General features: G+C 42.5%; 1 protein-coding gene across 5 annotated transcripts in view; it reads right to left on the bottom strand.

The window, feature by feature from the left end:
* The window catches only part of ttll11 (tubulin tyrosine ligase-like family, member 11), a 31,890-nt gene extending 8,725 nt beyond the window's left edge, over positions 1-23,165 (bottom strand). For 4 of the 5 annotated variants that reach the window (XR_002197821.3, XR_002197820.3, XM_020053388.3 and 1 more), the window contains exons 1-7: positions 21,647-22,356; positions 15,736-15,835; positions 13,895-14,028; positions 10,490-10,780; positions 9,972-10,256; positions 8,686-8,781; positions 8,239-8,351 (exon numbers count right to left, since the gene is read on the bottom strand). Coding sequence is in view for 3 of the 5 variants with exons in the window: in XM_020053388.3 (XP_019908947.3) it covers positions 8,239-8,351; positions 8,686-8,781; positions 9,972-10,256; positions 10,490-10,780; positions 13,895-14,028; positions 15,736-15,835; positions 21,647-22,228 (1,601 nt within the window). In the remaining 2 variants the exon portion in view is untranslated. Of the gene's footprint in view, positions 1-8,238; positions 8,352-8,685; positions 8,782-9,971; positions 10,257-10,489; positions 10,781-13,894; positions 14,029-15,735; positions 15,836-21,646; positions 22,357-22,936 lie in introns of those variants that run through there. The other variant, XM_020053390.3, reaches the window with a different exon arrangement.
* Positions 23,166-23,514: the final 349 nt, after the last annotated feature.

Here is a 23,514-nt window from a genome sequence, read left to right as displayed (position 1 = left end):
CCGGAATGTTTTGAGGAACACAACAACGACTTCAAGGTGTTGACTTGGCCTCCAAATTCCCCAAATCTCAATCCAATCGAGCATCTGTGGGATGTGCTGGACAAACAAGTCTGATCCATGGAGGCCCCACCTCACAAATTAACAGGACTTAAAGGATCTGCTGCTAACGTCTTGGTGCCAGATACCACAGCACACCTTCAGAGGTCTGAGTGAGTCCATGCCTCAACGTATCAGGGCTGTTTTGGGAGCAAAAGTGGGACCTACACAATATTAGGTACGTGGTCATAATGTCATGGCTGATCGGTGTATAATATTTATTTGAGGAAAGAAAAATATAGGCCAGATTTGAAAGTCTATTACTGACAGTAAAGTCGTTCAACGTAATGACCTTTATATTAAACAGACCTTTATATTTTCTAATAAATGTCATTTTTCTGTCCCTTAACTAGCTTTTAACAAAGTAATCATACTAGAAACAAATCCTTGCATCACACCGCTAAATTTAGAAATCCTATTATTACTGAAAGGGGCAGCAAGTGGCCAAATAGTTAGAACATCTGATTAGTAACCAAAAGGTGGCTACATCAAATCCCCTTGCTGTCTACGTGAAAAACTAAATGTTCTGTTTATTCCCTGAGCAAGGCAATCACAGCCTTAATTGGTCATCAGGGCTGCCCCCTATACCTCTGTAATTCAGTGTGGAATAAAGAAGCCACATCTCGGTTGGAGCCTGACAAACTTCTCCTCATTGCCTGTAGGCTGTCTTAATTCTGCCTCTGTAAAGAGAACACATTTGCTAAAGAACACTTGTGCTTAATGAACAATGTAAACATAAAATGGAAGCCAATATTGAAAACCAAAAATGTAACTGAAAAAAGGAGAGCAGAGTACAATTTTCTGGAAACAAAACCATTGTTTTTACAAGGTGCCATTTGAGATTACAATTTCTTCTGAATTTCCACCCTCTCTCCAAACATCCCATTCCAAAACTGACCTCTCGCATCTCTGTACCCCCCCCACCTCTCTAACCCCCATCCTCTCCCCAACTCCACCTCCGTTCTCCATCCCCCCTCCTCTGTCCCACCTCCCCCTCTCTCCAACCCCCCCCCTCCACTAACACCCATCTTTCCAACCCCCCTCTGCATATTACCTCACCTTAATCACCATAGGATATTGAATCCCAGCACCATCAGCACAGTGGGGAAAGAAACTGTACTGTTGTTAATAGCAAAAAGAAGACACTGCTGTTCTACTTTAGCTGGACTCTCTCTTTTTTGTTTTATAAACCTGGGCTAGGGGATTGGAGTTTTAAGCAGACTTGGTTCTCACCTCAGAGAGGGCAACATGTTGTCAGTTAGAAAAAAGCTGTCTGTGCAAAGACAATGCCGAGAGGTTTAGAGCCTTCACACAAGCTGGAAGGAGACAGAACACTCAGACGCACACACATACACACACAAATCCCTCAGGCTCCCCTATCTAAGTCATTCATAACCAGTCAGATAGTGATGGCTGAGGAAGAAATTCAGCAGTCTGGGGTAGAGCTGTAGAGGCAGATTAGAGAACGATTCACGTTTAGCTCTGAGTGGTCTGGTGCTGCTCAGGAGAACAGATAGCACTTGACATTTATAACTCAGAAAATAAGAGAGTAAAAGGAAGGAAACAGAGAGGGACAGAGGTAGGAAGGAAACAGAGAGGGACAGAGGCAGGAAGGAAACAGAGAGGGACAGAGGCAGGAAGGAAACAAAGAGGGACAGAGAAACAGAGACAACGTATCCCTATATCCTCTGACAGACTAATTCAGATTAACTGTCATGTTTTATGTCAGACTCCATTTGAGGCTTTTCTGTTTCCAGATAGTTCTAGAGGAATACCTTCCCATTTGACCTTTGCGTGCTCCATACTTTGATGAATGACAGAAGGTAGACAGAAGAGAAAACATTCTGTCCCTGTGAGCTCACGAATGCTGTAGACAGGAATAACGGTGAGAAAAAGAGAGGAAAAAACACAACAATAGCGTTCGACAGGCCAGATAACAACATGACCGATTTGCCCTCTACAACCTCTCCGCCACACAAATCATTTATCTCCTCGACAGCCCCGCTCAACAGTCAACCGCTGAACCAACAGAGGTGCTTTGGCCTTTATTTTCCAGAGGCACTACAAAACAACTTCATTTGATATGATTTTCTGAGCTTTGGCCTATTCCGTTTCTCCATCTCTCTCCACAAGCACCTGTGATCTCGGTCCTTCAGCTTTGGCGTTACCATTTAAATTTGGCTAATCAAGGAGAGGGATGAAAAGATATTACCTGCCCGTTTGAAAGGTAGCCCAAGACGTTGATGGATGGTGAGAGACACGGGGGATAGGGAGGGAAATTAGGAAACAGACAAAAGACAAGAAGAGTGAGAGTGCAGGAACGTGACTAGGGTCTTCTGTTGGGGTATATTAGAGGTGACTGAAGGGGAGAGATGTCTGTCCGTTTGGCAGGGGTGACCACCACCAAGACCTTCCAGAGTTGAGCTACAGCTAATCAATGACGGAGACGAAACAACCTAATTCCACAGTCCTGTCAGCCTCCCCCGGCCAGTCCTCTCCTCTGAACCTGATGAGGCGGTAGCAATGGCCTCAGAAACCTTTAAACCGGCGGTAACACACCGCAGAAAGACATCACCGGCAGCTGGCGTTTCCACCACACGGCCCGCCGATCCCGCTGTAGCCAGCCAAATAAAGCCCAGGCTGATTACAGAGAGGAGGAAGTGACTACGTTGTCACGGTTGTCAACAACCGTGCACGGCTGACTGACTGGGAACCGGATCCTGAATGCAGATCCCGGAAGAGGGAGGAGCCGTTGAAGCGCGACAGGAGCCTGTCCCCGAATGGCTGCTGCCGAAAGCTTTCGGCGTCCCATTGAAGATGAACAGGCGTGTTGAGGAGAGACGACGCAGCCAGACACTCTCTGTCCGGGACACCGTGAACACATCGGCAGGCAGTCACTATCGCACGTAGGTTTGGCTCTGATGAAAGGAGCCCTACTGTGTGACGGGTGTCTTATGCCAGGGAGAGAAAAGGCTCCCGTGGCCAAGCTCCACAGACATAGTGGTTCAGCCCAGCAGGCGGCTAGTTCCCCTTTCTCCATAAATAAGGAAGTAGAGCGAATAGCATTTGAACCTTTAATGAGCTCAATCAGTCCTCTGATTTCACAACAAGAACACTACGGCAGATCCAATCAGAACTGCTAGAGTAATGACACAGGAAATGCTACCAATCCTTTTGGAAATGAGGGTAATGGACAGAGCATCTTCCCTATTCATTGAGTGAAGGAGACTTTAGGCTCTGGTAAAGCTTCCTGGGTATTTGCAAGAGGCATGTGTGTGAGGTAATGTCTGTCTTCCATTCCTCTCCATGCACACGCAGATCTTGCTTCGACTCATAAATAACACCCAGTGACGTCACAGGACACAAGACAGACTTGAGCTCACTGCAACACACACCTCAGCAGAGCACAGTTCTGTGTTGAAGGATTAATGGTCTGGGGGAGGATGCTGAGTGAGTTCTATCTAGGTGTCAGTGGGTCCTGCCATCATTAGACTGTGCTCTCCCTCTTCTCAGACCTCAACAGTCCTTCCCTCCATATTATGCTGTTAACTCTCCTCGTGTCTCAGAGACAGACATCCAATTCATACAGAACTTATAGTCCTGTCTCTATTCTACCTGCTGAATGATTATAATTCTAGAATATACATCCAACTATTCTATATTGTACCATTCTAAATACTGCCATTTTACATTATATATGCTACTTCTCTACCTTTCTACATTTTACCTTTCTACGTCCTACCTTTTTAGATCCTACTTCTCTACCATTCTAGATCCTACCTTCCTACTTCCTACCATTCTACATCCTACCAATCTAGATCCTACCAATCTAGATCCTACTTCTCTACCATTCTACATCCCACATTTCCACATCCCACATTTCTACATCCCACATTTCCACATCCCACATTTCCACATCCCACATTTCCACATCCCACCTTTCTATATCCTACATTTCTACATCCTACCAATCTAGATCCTACTTCTCTACCATTCTACATCCCACCTTTCTACATCTCACCTTTCCACATCCCACCTTTCTACATCCCACCTTTCTATATCCTACATTTCTACATCCTAGCAATCTAGATCCTACTTCTCTACCATTCCACATCCCACATTTCCACATCCCACATTTCTACATCCCACCTTTCTACATCCTACCACTCAACATTTTACCATTCTAGATCCTATCACCCTACACCCTACCATTCTACATCCTATCACTCTACATCTTGTCACTCTAAATCCTACCATTCACCATCCTATCATTCTACATCCTACCACTCTACATCCTACCATTTTACATAATGAAACAGTTGCCCCTTTATTGAAAACCTCACTATACACCAATATGTTGGGTTAAGGATGTACCTGGACCATCTGCTGAGTGAACAGTGTGTTAGCTCCTCATAGGACAGGAACTGTTTGCATTCCCAGAGTTAAAAGAGTCCCTGATCAGTGTTTAACATGCCTTCTGGAACACTAACCGAGATAATGAGAGCTGGGATGAGAGAGTGAGTAGTTCTTTCTCATTAAAACCCAGCCAGACAAATATTAGAAGAGGACAACATCAGAAGAGTATCCATTCCAGTTACTGAGAATCGAGGGAAAACTGCTGAGTTTTTAACAGTTATTTCCTTTTTTGTTGCGATCTTACAAAAGCAGCCCTCGGGAGATAGAAGACAAACAGAGAAGAGCTGTACAGATAGCAGTACCAGCAGCTTTGTGTGGATGAATGGAAGATCTAGGCTGGAATTCACAAAGCGTCCAAAAGTATGTGAGTGTTGATCTAGAGATCTAAAGACCTTTAAGCTTGACACTTTCGTCACACCTCACTCCTTAAAAAATACAATAAACAAGCTACTATCCGATAAACCACATGCTGAACCCAGCTGAACAGTATATGAGTGTCTCACTGCACTTAATATAACTGGATTTTATTATCTGTTCAATTGTATACAGCGTTTTTTTAGTTTATTTGTAGTAATTTCTTTATTCGTTCTGTTTATTTGTCATGTCATCTTTCAACTAAAAGCCTCTGGCCAAGTCGATATTAACAAAAATAATTGGTTCTTAAGTCGACTAACCTGTTCAAATAATAATAAATACAATTTGATATATAGAAGTCTAAGATCAGTTTAGCCTTTTATATCAGATAAACAGATTCCATAAATGGGTCCTGGTCAAAGAACCACCTGCGGCTGGTTTGACAGAGAGATGTGACCGCACACGTTACTTTCTCCTGGTCTCCAATGAAGTTATTTGTTCATTTGGTCCCTTGCTGATTCCTGAATGAATGTCTCCTGTTCATTACTATGCTTCATTTATCTCAATGTTACAGATCATTACTGGAAATCACGTGTTACGCTGCTCGCCAACATATGGAGGGGGGGCAGGGTTGTAAGCACAGCTAGTTGAAGGTTTATCAGATTAAGATATCAACTTTTTAAGCTATCCGTTGCCATGGCTGCCCCATGATGTTGGCAAAGACTTGATCAACCTAGCTTAGGACAAACACACACATAGCAACTAACACACATACACACAGTCAGTTACACACACACAGTTGATCATAAAGAATAAATGATTAATGTATTGTTCGTTGCTGCACTTATTACATTTTCAATACATCAAATATAATAAATGAATATGCATTAGCGCCAGCTAGCTAGCTGGGGTTACTTAGTGTTTTTCCCTGCAGGCAACAATCCTCAGACTCCCTGGCTCCGCAGCTGACAAGACATCTTGAGATATTCTTTGCCTACCCGCCTCACACGAAGAAACACAGAACCTCCAGTTCCCAGCTGACGATAAGCCGGAAGAGTAGTTACTGTGTGTGTGTGTGTGTGTGTGTGTGTCTACCTGAATACACAAAGGAGTCAAAGCAAAGCAATCTGATTTGTAGAGCCATTTTCTACTACTTTTGGCGGCAGAAGATTGAAGCAGCTTGAAACACTAAATCATACAGAACCTGCTTGAAGACATACAGAGACAAATTTGGTTTTAAAAGAATTACAGCTATTATTTAATATAGAACACAGATGGCCTGAAGCAGAAATCCTGACAAAATGTATGCGTGAAAAAATTATGACAAACCAGTGCCAAACTCACTGTCAACAGACTGAAGAAGGGCCACTACAAAGCTAAGCAGAGTTTAGCAAGTAGTAGGACTGACTGGTTAGTGTCTATTAGGTCATAAAGTTATGTACATGTCAGTAGAGAACCACAACACCATGTTGGGGGGAAAATGATATCCCGACATGCTCTTCCTCTTCAGTTATGGTGACGAACCATGTCATTTAAAGTCTGACTCACTAACACACACACACACACAAATGTGAAAATACTGCTATATTCAATTGTGATGTATGCAGAGAGAGAGAAAGAGATATGCAGAGAGGGCAATGAGGATTATATATTTTCCACAGGATTAAATCAGAATGTCTGTGGTCATGAATACAGCAATATCTGACAGGGTGTTATGTCACTGCAGCTATTCCATTCATTAGCTGTTTTCCATCCAACTGGCAACAGTTTTCATATGAATATTGTAAAGGCTGCATAAAGAAAATATGTTCACCAAACAGACAGAAGCAATGTGTGATGACAAACACATAAAAGGCACTTTCATCAAGCATCCAACTTTGCATCCCTTTGCACTCTTAACACTCTGTGAAGTTAATCAATCATAACTTATTTAATCCGTAGCCTAATACACGTCTTTCAAGGTGGTAGGAGAACATAATATATTGCACGGGCGTCTCCTTTAATCTTATGGTTATTTCATATTTGAGCTGTTCCCACCTCTATCACATTTCTGGCATCATATTTTAAACAGACTCCAGATAATACAATGTTGAACAAACAAATTGTCTGCTGAAAATTCATGTAACTGTCCCAGCATTTCCATCAGGCACGTCGTGACTTCCGTGGATTTAGTCATTCATACATATGGGGGGAAACCTGACTGATCGGGAAAAGACATTACAGATCACAAGGCAGACAGATATGTGGAAGAGAGCCTGACTGGCTGTGGAAGCCATGACTTGTGATGAACACTAAGGAAGAGACGAGGAGGAAGAGAGAAGGAAGGGCGAGAGAGTAAAAGGATCAACTGGGGGGGGGGGGGGGGAGCCACACACTCCCACGGCACAGTCATGTGTGAAATACCATCACGTCTGTTCCGGAATGAAATGTTTCCCTTTAACAGGCTTATGGAGAGCTGCTCACTGGGCCAGAGAGGGCAGAGGGAGAGGCGGGCAGGAGTTCCCATACCAGCAGCAATCCCCAGAGCTCCGAACACACCACGTCACACTGACTGGCTGGATAATATCCCCACAAACAAACATTGGACTGCAGTCCTCACTTCCTGTCCATATCCCAGATCAACCCTAACCTCAACCAACACTCCAGCCTCATTTCCTGTCCATATCCCAGGTCAACCCTAACCTCAACCAACACTCCAGCCTCACTTCCTGTCCATATCCCAGATCAACCCTAACCTCAACAAACACTCCAGCCTCATTTCCTGTCCATATCCCAGATCAACCCTAACCTCAACCAACACTCCAGCCTCACTTCCTGTTCATATCCCAGGTCAACCCTAACCTCAACCAACACTCCAGCCTCACTTCCTGTCCATATCCCAGATCAACCCTAACCTCAACCAACACTCCAGCCCCACTTCCTGTCCATATCCCAGATCAACCCTAACCTCAACCAACACTCCAGCCCCACTTCCTGTCCATATCCCAGAACCTACCTAACCTCAACCAACACTCCAGCCTCACTTCCTGTCCATATCCCAGGTCAACCCTAACCTCAACCAACACTCCAGCCCCACTTCCTGTCCATATCCCAGAACCTACCTAACCTCAACCAACACTCCAGCCTCACTTCCTCTCCATATCCCAGGTCAACCCTAACCTCAACCAACACTCCAGCCCCACTTCCTGTCCATATCCCAGATCAAACCTAACCTCAACCAACACTCCAGTCTCACTTCCTGTTCATATCCCAGCTCAACCCTAACCTCAACCAACACCTGAGCCCTCACTTCCTGTCCATATCCCAGTTCCTTAATTTACATGTGTGCATGCCTGCTCAGTGTTAGTGTGTGTGTGTGTGTATTAGACTTACACTGGTGGTTTCCTCTGAGCAGGGTCCATGAGACGGAGTGTGTCTCTAATGACTCCCACCTTCACCTCCTCATCTACTGGGCTGGGGACGTACTCAAACACCCCAGGAGACACCTGGAAAACACCACGCAGGCTCACCTTAACATCGAGCTAATGATGATAGTGATGATGGTTACATTGGTGATCTTGGTGATGACGATGAAAGTGATGAAAATGATGATAATGATGATGGTGGTGATTGTGGTTATGTTGGTTATCATAGTGATGATGATTGTGATGATGATCATGTTGATAATGACGGTGATTATGATGACTATAATGACAATTGCGATCATGGTGATGACGATAATGGTGATGGTGATCATGATGATGATGGTTAGGTTGATGATGATGCAGATAATGATGAGTTTGAAAATGATAATGATGTTGATAATGAGGGTTCACTTACTTCTTGTTCGTGTTCTATTCTCATACTGGGGTTAGCGTTGACCTCCAGTAATACTGGCTTCAGATTCTTCATCAGGAGGATGTCAAAGCCTAATATCTGATACAGTAGTGACAAGGCCATTACAGCATGCTCATAACTAACAAATAACTATTTTCTTAATTATAAAACCTGTTGGTTACATCTACTACTGTAGATACAATCAAACAGACATGTAAAATTCCACGCATTGTTGTCTGTGGGTTATAATCAAAGTGAAATGTAAATGTGTCCCATCAACATGGTTTACCTATATATTTCAACAAATGCCAAGGTGCCACGTGAGTCTAATTTGATGTATTTGTTTCTGACAATAACACATGTTGGCAGACATCATTTCCGGAAGTGTCCTCTATATCGGGAAGCCCCTTGTTGTGAGTGCTGCCTATCCCTCTCTAGATTGACCAAGTTCTGCAGAAAGACAATGACGGCTTCAACCAGGAATTCACCTTGGCTTTGCTATCAAAGTGAGTACCGGGAACATAACCTCAACCTCAATAGCCCAAACTTCATGCCTAAAATCAAGCCTTAGTACAAAAGTAATCCCAATCCTGTAAAGGCACAGCTGATGTAAAAACAGATTCAGTTGATTGATTGTATTCAAACAGTATGCCCAATTATTAGTTTTACTCTAAACCCCTAAGGTGTAAATGAAAATGTCCCTACTGGGGACATCCCCAAAAAACCTTGTGGGAACCTAATTCACAGGTTTTACTATCTTTGGGTTCCCACATGTCCACATAGACATGGATTTTACACACACACATCAAAGTACTGTGCAATAGGCACCCTAAAATACATGTTTAAAGCATTGTATCCCCCGCCCCTGGGGGTCTTTAATGGAACGAAATTGAGAGAGTAAACCTGAGAACTGATTGAGCCGGTAATTTGATCATTTATGAAATCTTGTGAGTTCTGCTTTATTTATTCCCGCTATGTGTTAGACTACTATCTATTTGTATGGAAGATCTATCCATCCCATAATGTCTACCCTCACCATAATACAAACAAGCATAGCTCATTCAGCCAGGGAACCCGAGCGGCTCATCGGCTCGGCTACATCAGCTGACGTAGGGACCGCTCCTCTCACAGTCTCCGTTCATTATCCAAACAGTCAGTCAGGGATTCGCTCATGTCTGCTATTCGGCGGGTCGTACTAGCATGAGGTCGTCAACAAATGGTTAAAGTGATTATGCGGTCTTAACTATGGCACTATCCTGGAAAAGCCTCCAACCATCCCCCTTCCTTACCTGGAAACAGCTGGGTCCTGGTTTCCCAGGTGGTATGTCGGCCTGGTAGTAGACCTTGAGCTCAGGGACCAGGGCGATGACCGTCTTGATGACCAGAGAGATGATATCCGACCACACCTTCTTGATGTCCACTCCTTTAGAGGCCAGGCGGTAGAGCACGCTGGAGAAGGTGCGCTTGCTGCCTGACGACAGACTGTTCGAGTGAACAAAGTTCCCACTCTGGATGTTGAGGGAGTAGTTGGTGAGGTGCATGAACACATGGCTCAGGTTCTTCTGACTGGGCTCCTGGTGGGGTGGCAGGGAGAGAGGAGACACATGGAAGTTACAATTCTACATTTAAACACTTTAAAACATGAAAAAAGCATGTTTAAACGCTAAATCTTGAATGCCTAGATGCCAAATGGAATGTTCTTAAGTTCTTCTGTAGGTTCCTACCTGTTGGGCTTAATGCAGGAGCTGCTTATGAATGTATGGGTTATGTATGTGCTATAGCATCCTAATGTCCAGTTTGTTCTTACCTGGTATGGCTCGGTGCAGAACCGTGACAGGCCCTCTTTAGCGATATAGATCTCCAGCGGCTCAAGGGACTTGACCAGCACGTAGAGACGGATGTCGAACTTCAGCTTGTCGATGAGAAGGGGCTTGTGGATGTACTCCTGGACCACTGACTGCTTGGTCTGCGACCCAGCGATGACCCTGAGGTCGCTGGGGTCGCGGATGAGATAGATGCCATCTCCCTGAGAGCCTCCGTCGGGCTTAACGATGAAGGTGGGCTTCAGGGACGCGTCACTGTCCTTGGCCAGACGGATCTATGGACAGAGAAAGGCACGGGACGGTTAACCCTGTAGCATTAAGCTGTCAATGACCGAACTATCAGACTCAGCAACTCTCAGGTACAAACAGCGATACCACCGTCACTCTAAATCTGTGAAGATGTTTGGTCTTCATCTTCAGTGGCCAAAGCCGCTGTAGATGGTTGTAATATCAGTTCTACTAGTTGGTTTGAGTGAAACAGAAGGAGCTGCATGGTCTGATTACTAAGAGGGGAACAGAGACGTGTAAGAGAGCAAATCAGCATGATTGTAAAGGAGTCTAATCACAGTACATTTAGTGGTGTAGTATAGTGGTAGCATGCTACCCGTTATCACCTAATGTGACCTAATCTCACACTGGGACAGGATGATACAAGTTGAGCAATATAAAGGCTGATCATCAAGCTACAGGCTTTGCCTTTGCATGATTGCATCTTCAGTTAAGAACATTAGCCTGTCTCTGACCCTGGGGGAAAAAAAACTTACAACTAATATCTGTGAACAGCATTTTATATGCTATATTTTATTTTATTTTTTACAAGCAAGCATTACATTCTAGAAAGACACACCCATACTGACCATAAAGAGTTATTTAGTGGGACAGCTAACAGTGATGTTGGGGCCTTGATGAACTTTAAGCTGGACTAATGGATATAGCTAATGCAAAAAAATAAATGTGTTTATTGCTCGCTCACTCTTCGGTTTTCTTTTTTTTTTTTATGTATTAATGTAGCAGTCTAAACGTAAATCAAAAAGAGCAAAGTACAAAAATATGCAAAGCTTCTGACGTAGCAATCACAGCTCATATGCAGAAACACATCATTGCCGTCAAATCCAAAGCTCAATATAAAGTAGTTTTTAACAAATAATTTGGCCATTTGTTATTTTAAAATGGTTGTAGTTATAAAATAACCAACTAGTTGAGAAAACATTGGCTAGAATCTAACAACATGATCTCTTATGCTGTATTGCATGGAAACAAGGCTTTATTTCATATTCAGACTTGGGTTTACAAGGCTAGCTACATTATCTAGAATTATTCACTTGGATTAATTAATAAAACAATAGCTTTCATGGACTGACTACTATGTTTTATTAGGCCCAGAGTTGCACAATGCAAACTTACATAAAACAAGCTCAACCATGTTTTATTGACCACTCATCTTGCTTTTTCTGTGTATAGACAGCCCTGCTGTACATTTAGAATATACTAAATATGAACACTTACAAGGTTGCTACATTTTCACAAATTCACAAGGTTACTGACGGAGTTTTTTGGCCAGAGTTCCATTTTAAACCATGTGACCTATTTTCTAAATAGCCAATAAAATAAAACCTTTTTTAAAACAGGTTAGTCAGGTCATACCACGTGATTGGTGACGTTGGAAGCTTTGGACATCAAATCTACCATCCAGCAGGGTTTTGAAAAAAATTTTTACACTAACTGCTGCATGACACTGCTTACATCAATTTGTGTCACCACAAATGTCATAAAATTGCGTGATTCCATTGTGGTTTTCTAAAATCTTGCTGGGCACTTATATGAATTATATATATATATTCTAAATCTGATTCTAGACCTGTGTAGATGGGATCCATGGATATTAATATTACATTTATTGAAACATAGGAACAATTCACCTTAGCTCAGAAGAAAAGCAAGACAATCTCTGCGGAATTCTTCTGATTTAGGGCAATTTACTAAGTTAGGATAAAAGTGATAACTTGGGATTCAGGGATATTTCCTTAAAATGATTTCCTACTTCAGTCAAATGTATACCATTTGTTAGTCTCTGCTAATACTTTAAAGGAAGTTGGAGGTAGAATATGGTTCATTTTACTTGTCTTTGGTATGTACAAGCCAGTAATCAATATTTGACAAATGTGCCAATATTACTATTTCTTATGTTGGCTTAACGTGATTAAAGCATAACTAAAGAGACCAAGTTAAATTTATAGACTTAATACATTCCTCTCTCTATCCTACGGCACAGACCCATCAAGGTTAGTTTGTCTAGAGCCTGTCTGACTGTGGTAGTTTCAGAGCTTATTAAACGGGCTCTACTGCCCCCCTCTGTTTGAGTAGCAGAGCTGGATAATTTTTCGCAATTCTGTCAATTAAGTTACAAAGCCTGTAGAATCACCAGCCTATGCTATGCTAGAACACATCCACTTAAAGTCACAGTGACCGCTTAAGGTCTGCCACCATTAATACTCATCAGCTTGACCCTTGACCTTTTCCTTTAGTTAGTCAAATATAAACCTGTGTGTCAACTCAGAGGATTCACTAAGGAGGCTGAATGGCAACACAGGGATTTGAAATACAGGGGATAAAGTGGGGCGTGTGTGTGTGTCTTAGACAGCTGGTCCATCGTTGTGTGTGTGTGTGTGTGTGTGTGCGCGAGAGACAGCTGGTCCTTCGGAATGGGTGTGTATGGTATCATGTGGAGCGTTAGTGACCGAGGTGTGTCACAGCCTGTTAGGTAGTGTGTCATTCATTATAAGCAACCGTTGTTGGCTCTCCATCCTAAACTGCTTATCCCTACCTTTCCCTGCCTGCACTGAGCATGCCCAGAACAGACTGCTTGTTCTTGCCACACAGACGTGTGTGTGGGTGTGTGTGGAGAGTAAATTGTACTGCAATTTTTTAAGAAATCATTTAAGAAAACTGTTCCTCATGAGTCATTAGTTCTGTTGGTATTGTCACTGCCACATCCAAACCCAAACCATTCTGTCTCCTGGACACTATCATCAGGACAGCGGAGTCCATGGACCCATCTTCAGAAAATATCTGAAAACACGCCACTTTAAAAACTCTGCTCTCAGAATGCAGCTCAAAACAGTGGTGGGGAGAGAGATGCGGGGTTGTAAGGGAGCTTTGATTATGACTGCTTCATAACTGAATCGCCAAAGAAATGCCTTGAGCTAAGGAAAGCGTGTACTGTGCTGAGGTGTGGTAACTGAATTGGTGTCTCCTCTATTGAGCGCTGTACCTGTATCCAGTAGGTAACAAACATGTGTCCTTCACTAAGAGGTTTACCTATGGCTAATCAATCAGTCCGTTCATAATTAAATCACTGTGGAAATTAAACTACTGTCCTGCATCCTTACCTGTGTGGAGAACAGCTGGTACTCCTCTGGGAGGATCCATGAACGGGGGTAGAAGTTGTACTCCTCAGGGAAGAGCTCCTGCATGGTCCTCACCGCTCGGCTCAGGTTAATCTTCCGGAGCATCTCAATCATTCCTAAAAACACACAGTCAACCTCCAGAATAACCGATACCCTTCGGAAGATTCAAAAATGAAAGATTAAAAAACAAACCACAGGTAATTGGCTAGGTCAAATTCCAGGTCAGATTATTGGTAATCTAGTTTTTAATACTTTGTAACCTTCCCTTCCTAAGAGCAATATTCCTTTTTCTATATTTTCTATGAGATTGGACAAGACATTTGAATGGATCTTAGACAAATACTCCAAACATAATGTTTCTAGATCTGTGAGACTCTTTGCTCTGCTGCTTATGGACTGCCTTGTTCAACCTAAGTCCAGAATCATAGATGGGCATTGCAAAAACTAGATTTTGCGATCGGTTTACCATGTTTTCATGGATTTCTTAGTGTACTGGGAGTCAATATCCTGCCAGAAGACGAGACTAAGAGTCAGCCTCCTAAAACAGGCAACCCGTTTTTGGCAAAGCCTGGTACTTGACAGAGTTCATGATGGTGTTGACCTTAAAAAGGGGCCAAGTAACACCCACATAACATAAAAGATCCACCACCATATTTTACCATAGGAATGAGGTTCTATTCTGCATATGCCTCCCTCATTTGAAGCCAAATGCACCCCTAAATGGTGTAACCTGAGAGCTCTACTTTGTCTAATTTGACCAATTCCAAGTGCCAATGACATTTAACATTTAACTCCTGACGCTTCATTTCTTGTTTGCTCTGTTTTCCAGCAACCCTTCCAAACAGGCTATTGGCACAGATGTGGTGTCTAATTATATACCCAAAGATGATCCAAAGATGCAACCATGTTTTGTAACTCGGCAACTGTGGTCCTTGTATTGTTCTTGGACTCTTGAACCGTCTACAGGTCCTTAAAGGGATAGTTCGTCATAGATTCATATTTGGGTGAAATAACACTTCCCTAGAACAATGCTAATCATGCTAATTTCAGGCTTGGACAGAATTGCATGCTGGCTTGTCTTGAAAAATGACTCCAAGAGCCTCAAAAACAACTCAAAGTAAATGTTACTTCACCCAAATATGAATCTACGATGAGCTATCCCTTTATGATGGAGATCACAAGAACCTGGCATTTTAACAGGGGTGTGTAAACTTTTTATATCCACTGTACATGAATATGCTATTTTAATCATAAGAATCCTAAGTTGTGACAGTCATTTTGACACCTATAGTTTGGAGAAAACATTTCCTCTGAGCAATTTGTTACAAATAATACACTCCCGTACTTTGTAACACAACACATAGAACAGTGTTGTTCATTTTGTAGTCATTTTTTGTTCATCATCATCCAGGTTGATTTTGGAGGTGGCTGTATTATTAGAGACAGGTGAAGCTCTGTTACTGGCATGGTTAGCCACCCCCACGGATCAGATAAGGACTGACAGCCGGGTCTTAAATGTTCCAGATCCTCACAGAGAATAATAATCCTCAACACTCCTAATGCAATCATCAGTCATTCTGGGTTTCATTTGTGCGGCAGGAGGCATTAACACAGGGTGGACCAGCAAGGCTCACACAATCAGATAACAGGACCCCAGGATACTATTCAAGTGCAAAATCTGCCTGACAACAGTGTTCCTCCCTTCCAGAGCACAGGCGGGGGACTTGCTAATTTATTCAGATGTCCGGTTGGCCTTGGATAAAGGGTCTCTGTTGAAAAGGCACAGGAAAAACATGAACGACAGCGTGTTTAAGTGTGTTTACCTGGGAACTTGTTGACCTGCCCAGACACTATGTTGTCGTTGTCGTGGAAGGACACCCCATGCCAGTAGATGTCACAGGCCGAGCGTCTACCCACAGGGAACTGCAGGAAAGAGGGAGACATTTGAAGGGGGGGGGTCTACACTGTGAGTTTGAGCTAATCCTGCGATGTACATTTGGTCTTCTTGTTATTCATGATTATTCAGTGTGTTCATATTTATTTTTACTGTCTATTCTTATTATTTCTATTATTCTTTATTTCTAATTCTGCATTGTTGGAAAATGGCCCCATAACTAAGAATGTCCAAGTCTTCTGTACCTCTTGTTTACAAAGAAAGTGACGAATCAGATTTTATATAAATTATAAGGTTGAGGTGTTGACCCCCTCCCTCCTACTAACACCTAATACACCATGACCCCCTCCCTCCTACTAACACCTAATACACCATATCCCCCTCCCTCCTACTAACACCTAATACACCATATCCCCCTCCCTCCTACTAACACCTAATACACCACGACCCCCTCCCTCCTACTAACACCTAATACACCATGACCCCCTCCCTCCTACTAACACCTAATACACCATGACCCCCTCCCTCCTACTAACACCTAATACACCACGACCCCCTCCCTCCTACTAACACCTAATACACCATGACCCCCTCCCTCCTACTAACACCTAATACACCATGACCCCCTCCCTCCTACTAACACCTAATACACCATGACCCCCTCTCTCCTACTAACACCTAATACACCATGACCCCCTCCCTCCTTGCTCAGATTCCCTCAGCACACACCAAAATACATTACCTGCCCAAATCCCAAACCAGTTCTGAAGAACAAGCTCACTAATTGGTTGTCGTTGGTTGCAGCATATGAAAAAAAGGTGTATGGCGACCATCATAACAGGGAGGTGTGGGACTGTCCCTTAAGAACCTGAGGGGTAAATAAACTAGGAATGTGTGAGAGAGACCTTGTATGACCGCCAAGTCCTGCCATTAATACAATCCCAGAGTTCAATGTTTAACCATCTCTTAATCGCATCAGTCAATTAGGTCACATTAATTTGGGCAGTATCTATGGGAGAGGGGAAGGGAGATGGAAAAAGATTACCTGGCAACTCAAGTTGAATTCTTCAGCTGCTCTATTATTGGCTACAGAGGCCTATTTAAGTTTGAGCCACTACCATTGTTCAACTTTTGATTAAATAAAAAATAAAGGTTATACAATAAAACGTTGTCAGCGATTGGATCCAGACACCTTGCTGAGAAGAAACATTCCTGGGTGTGACGTTTGATCAGATCACTGAGTTTGGCTAGTCAGAGAAGGGAAAGCTCAATCCCTGGGTTATTTCCAGAACTTAATCGAACACATCAACACGCATGCATGTGCAAACACACAAACACACACACGCAAACAAACGGTCACTCGTGGACATTGCGTGACTAAGCGAATAATAAACCATTCAGGCTTTAGCCCACAATAAACCTCTCTGGCTCAATCCCAAAGATCAGAAAAGGATAGGACCTAATCTCCTTAACATCCCTTACAATTTGGCTATAAGGCATTGGAATGAATATGCAGAGATTCATCTGGGCAAACCTGGTCATTCCTCCAGATCGTTCCTGGTATGGTTGCCTGGCAATGGGAATGCAACAATTTTATAACAGGATCTGTACCAAAGATACAAAGCGGTTCTATTACCTATGATCTGTACACTCTCTGTCAACCCACTGAACTCATTGCCAGTTTGAGTAGTTAGACAAATTATCACTGACAAATAAACTATGCATAGGAGGCCAAATTTAACTGCAAAGCTCTGGAGGTGATTTTTTTTTCTCATCAGCTATAGGTCAATTATAAAATATATAGAGCTCTTTTTTTACACCTCCCTTGGCATGAAATTGACAATAGAAAGGTAATGTGTCAGATCCAAATTAAACGGACACCACCACCACCACCACCACCACCTTCTCCTCCTTCTCCCTCTCTCATTCTCTCGCTCTTATTCTCTCCCTACTTTCCTGAGAGAGGAATATAATCCAATTGGATTATCAGAGATTACATCTAATCATTTCCCACCCTAAAGAGAAGGCCATATGCTGAAAGTCAGCAGGCAGATGTCTCGCGGGCCTAAAAACTGCTGTGCCATCAAAACCGGCCAGTTCCACTCAGGCCAGAGAGAGTCATTTGCTGACACATTATGGCGCTGCTTTATAGGCTGCCCTAACTCACTGAGTAAACCCTGAGTAGAACCCTACCCAGCGCCTACTATACTGTAACACAATAACATACTCTGCAAGAATGAATATGGGCCAAGATACAAAATAGAGCAGTCTTTAAACTGCATGACTGATCATACCATGTCACACAAAACAAATGGAACAATAAGATATTCGGCACAAAAGTTTAATTTGTTACCAAGCTTTTTTTGTCCTAAACCTTCTACAAGAAACCGAAGGAGTGAATGGGCAGCAGAGACCTGGATACACTGATCCGACTACTTTTCCACCCAGATACAATAACTGTATGTTGCATAAATAAGGGACTTTTTGCTAAACAAATTAACGAGCGATTGGATGTTGTCTAACCAATCACAGAATAATAGTTAATAATGTCATATAGGAGGCTGGTTCTCGTCAAAGCAATACATTTCTGGACCTTTCAGAACACTTAGAATGTATTTAGGTTCTATTAATTGTCTGAAGGCAGGCAGAACCAGATAAATCCTGGAGAAATACCATCAACTGGCCAGAGCCATATAGCAGCCAGGGGCAACCTTCGAAAAAGGCTTGGGTTGTTTGTGCTGGCCCTAAGTAAATGTAAAAAATAAAAAACACTGCGCCTATAGGTTTGATATCCAGCATGTGCCTTTACCTAGATTGTTACCTTCATGAATAGCCTTTGGTGAAACAGCACACAATCGATTTCATGTATTTTGTAGGTGACCAAAGGGATTTCCATGGACATACATGAGGCTGGGTCCTCTGCAGTGTAGGATGGATCCAGAACATCAGAACAAAATGTGAATCTCCTAAGGTACATCTTGTCTCAAGGCCATGCCCATATTGTTTCTGCATAAATTCACACAATGCACATCATCTTGGGCACCTAGCAAAACTCTTACTGCACTCAATCAGTCATGCTTAGTGGTTATAAATGTAGATCATACACTAACAAAGCACGCTTCCTGCTGCTTAACGAGGGAATGAAGGAAATAAACACCAATAATCCTTTTTGTAATTAAGTAATTACTGTAACAGAAAACAGGAAAGATCTGTTTTGAGTTTTCATAGACCTATTTAGATTAATAAATGAGATGGAGTGGACAACGCCAACTTAACAGGCAGACTGCAGTCGAGATCCGGATCCAGAGCAAGGTCACTGAGGTTTATGGGTCCCTACAAAATTGAATTAGGAACTCTGGTTCTCTGGTTTCACTGAAAAACATTAGAATGGAGGGGTAAACCAAAGATTTCGAACACCGACCACTTTTCACAAGGCATTACTCTGATATTGATAATTACGATACATTTGAAATGAAATTGATTTGCTTTAATACAGTACCATTTTTTTTTTTCAGACCCCTTCCATTTCTCCCCATAGTGTTGTGTTGTAGACAGAATTTCTAATTCATTAAATAGCCTATACATGCCAAATAAACTTGCCACAGATTTACTATCAAACTGCATACACTACTACATATTAATAAAGCAAAATCATGTTTTTTAGAAAAATGTGCATAATAATTTCTAATCTAAATATTTTATGTATATAACTATTCAGACCCCTTGCATTGACAGTCCAAATTCATCTCTGATGCATTCTATGTCCGTTGATCATCCTTGAGATGCCTGCAGAACTTGATTGTAGTCCACCTGTGGTGAATTCAATTCCTCGGACATGATTAAGAAAGGAAAACACTTTTCTATTTAAAGTCCCACACTTCACAGTGTATGTCAAAGCAAAAACCAAGCCAAGAAGTCAGTCGACTTCCAAAACAGAACTGTGTTGAGGCGTAGGAAGTTTAGAAGAAATTGCTAAAGCATTGAACATTCCCAAGAGCACAGTGAAATGAGAATGTGTGAAACATCCAGACTATCCTTGAGCTGGCCATATCGCCAAACCAACTCGAGTAAAGCAACTCCTGAGCAAAAGACATGCTGCCGCCTGAAAGACTCTGACAGCATAAGGAGAAAGATTCTTTGTTCTCATTAGACAAAAAACTATAGGTGGGGACTTATTAAAAAGACAAATGTTGAAATGATGTTAATATTGATGGTTTACAGATAATGTCTGCTCACTCATGTCTGATCTACTGCAAAAAAAAAGACACAGGAGCAACTCCTGAAAAAAAGACATGTCATCTGAAAGACTGAGAGCATGAGGAAAGATATTCCCTTGTCTGATGAGACCAAAATCGAACTATTAGGCCTGAATGTCAAGCACTATGTCTGGTAGAAACAAGGTACTGCTCATAACCTAGCTAATACCATCCCATCAGTAAGGCATGTTGGTGGAAGCATCATTCCATGGGGATCCTTCAAGCTGCGAGACTGGTCAGAATAGATGGAAGGATGAACACAGTAAAATACAGAGAGATCCTTGAGAAAAAACATATTCAGAGGTCCCAGTACTTTAAAAGGATCTGCCATAAAGAATGGCAGAAACTGCACAAAACCAAGCCTACCCAAGAAGACTCAAAGCTGTCATTGCCACCAAAGGTACTTCTACAAAGTAGTAAAAAAATACTCTGATTCCTTATGCATTTAAATATTTAATTTTAGAAATTGGCCTACACATGAGACGTCATAGCAAGGTCTCTCCACCTCATGGCAAAATGTTTAGAATATTAGTAATTCGTTATAAAAACCCTTTATGTTTTTTCCGCTAACAAGAGGGGTTTCAGCTATTCAGGGTTGCTTTGGTCACGAGGTAATACATCAATGATGTGACCCTTTTCCACACAATGGGCAATAGCTGCCAGGTTTATAGAGACACTAACAACACGTGAAGCTGATTTATACTACCTGTCACTGAGAGCTTGGTGTGCCTTTAAATACTTACATCAATGGGCTTTCATTCAAACTCCTGTATTGTAGAAGCTTTCTGAATACAGACAGAGGATACATTTTGCACTTAACTTCAGTGTTGGTGTATGTGCCAGGACAAAGGGCAATGTATAGGGCTACTATCTACAAAGTTTTGAAACCAGATCTGATCAGTTGAGCCTAACTTGGAAGGGTTTTTGTTTCCAAACATGATGGTCATCCAAGGTGGAAGTGAAGAGACATTCACCTGCCACTGTCTCAAGGCTTCACCCATGACAGCTCCTCATGTATAATGAACAACACTTTTGATAATTGACGTCGGCAGGTATTAATTGCGTCCACATTTAACGCTGGCAGAACAGATGGACCCATATCAATTAGCTATCTCATAAATGTATTGAAGATATCCATTTCCATTTAGAACAACTTTAAGCCACCACAGGCAAAGGTGTGTGCCATGTAACTGTATATACTGGGCCGCAGAGAAGGCAGGTTGGGGCGACAGTGTTAACCGAGAATGTGTCCCCTTGTCAATTTCAATAACGTTTAAGGCTACTACGCTTTTCTTTATCAAGATATGGAGGTGGAAAGATTATGAACAGATTAAAATTGCCAACGCAATAACAATGAACAGCAGATGTAATTTAAATACACCTGTGTATTACCGTACCAAGTACTCCTGCAACAGCATTGTTTCCTTGTACTGAGTTATGTGTATAATTTAGCCATTATTATTCCCAAATGAGTGTGTTTGTTTCTACCCAAGAAAAATAAGTGGATAACATCCAGTTAGTCAGGATAGATACAGTGTTGACTTATCTAAAGTATACATTTTGAATGTAACAAGGTCATAATACCTCTTTCCATTTTAGCTGCCTGATGCTGAGCTTCAGTGCTTCCATAGAGGTTTTGGCTTTTGATGTATCCACCGTCACGGGCTTCCTCCGCTTCACAACTTTGTTTCCATCCTCTTTGTTGTGTGAAAATCCTTTGGTTTCTTTTGGCCGTTGGTTGGGTATGACAGTGTTACCGTTCGTTTCAGTCTTCCCCTGCAGGATCTTCCCAGTCCCTTGGATTTGAAGCATCTGCCGCTCATTGTCTATCCGATTATGGGGTTTTCCCACATTGGCATTTGCTGCTACTAATGTCTCGTGCAGTGCGTATTCTGACTCCTGCTTATAGCTTGAGTTCCTCTCATCTTTACCCAGTTTGCTCCTACTTTTACTCCTATTCCTGCCAGTGACAGCGGTTTTAGAACCATTCTGTCGAGCTGCGGTGGGACAACTGGAATGGACAGTCTGGAATGGGGAGACAGATGCAGGCGGGGATGAAACCAGCGCCTCATCCGGCTCAGTAGATGCCTCCTCCTTCTCTGCACCCTCGCCGGAAGATTTCATTTGTTCGAGTTGAACCTTCACTTTTTCATAATAATCACTCATTTACGAATCAATACCACAAGGCAGGGCTCGGTAATAAAGCACATCCCGAAAATAATGCGACAGACGGCGATTAACAGATTTTTGCATAGCTAGCCAGTCACCACGCGTTCTACAATTTAACGTTAGCGTAACCAAAACAATCAATGTGCCTTCAATGTCAGGGGTACGGTACCTCAAGCTAGACTAAATGTCAGGGGTACGGTACCTCAAGCTAGACTAAATGTCAGGGGTACGGTACCTCAAGCTAGACTAAATGTCCGCTTCCTCAGTAAAAATGCTCAACCGGCCACGGACAAAGGTTGCGTCAGCTCTCATATACAGCTCGCCTTAAAGTATAAATTATACATACTAGCATATTAAGGTTTCAGCAAAAAAGTCAAGACTAGTACTGTATGATAGATAGCTCTCTATATAGGTAATTTGTTTAATTTTGGCATTACAACGGATAGGTCCATGTTTCCATAGGTTTACGTTATGGTAACGTTACCTGGCAACACTTCTGCAATCACTGTGACTGAGTGAGTCCCGGACAGGCTAGCAGTCTAACTAACACCGGATGACATCGCTGTCTTGACAGCCTCACTCAATACAGACAGTATATAGCTAGCTAGGTAGCACGTTAGCTAAAGAAGAACCATCAATTAGTTGTCATTGGTGTCATCCACAGAAGAATATATCCCATTTAATCGACATACTGCATCGGATTACCTTGCAAATGCATTGCTAGCAAGTGAATATCGTCAGATCAGCGACCAACAGAATGCAGACGAGACTGTCGTGCAGCAGATGTGCCACCGCCTGGCTGTCTCAAATGCCTGCCCTGGGGTTTGGTTGGTGGTGAACGTGCTGTACTGTGGACAGCGCCTGTGTTTGATCCAGCTGACAACAAAACTGACGGAAACCTTCGAGGGGCAAAACAGTGGACAAGCTGATGGTGCAGTAGTTATATATCACCAGCAGAGGACCTTGTTGCTCTGTTAAAGAATATCTACGCTTACTCAGTTATTTTTAATGTAGTCAGATATGAGGCCAATATAAACATTAAGTTTACAATAACACTACATCCCCACGGATTGGTGTTACGACAGATATGGTGAACGTTGCATGCACAAATGCTTGTGTGTTGGCATATAAATAAGAAAAACCACCGGAGGCATGGAAGAGGCTTTTCTTTATACAGGACGGAAAATTTGAGCCAGTTTCATTTTGGTTAATCCACGCCTTTGACATTAACTCACCTGCGTTGCCGCGGTGCACCAGATTTGCACATGCATTGTTGTGTAATT

This window comes from Esox lucius, chromosome 14 (assembly GCF_011004845.1).
Source record: "Esox lucius isolate fEsoLuc1 chromosome 14, fEsoLuc1.pri, whole genome shotgun sequence".
Taxonomy (NCBI): domain Eukaryota; kingdom Metazoa; phylum Chordata; class Actinopteri; order Esociformes; family Esocidae; genus Esox; species Esox lucius.
Note: the sequence above shows the minus strand (reverse complement) of the source record. Positions and strands in the feature narration are given on the sequence as shown.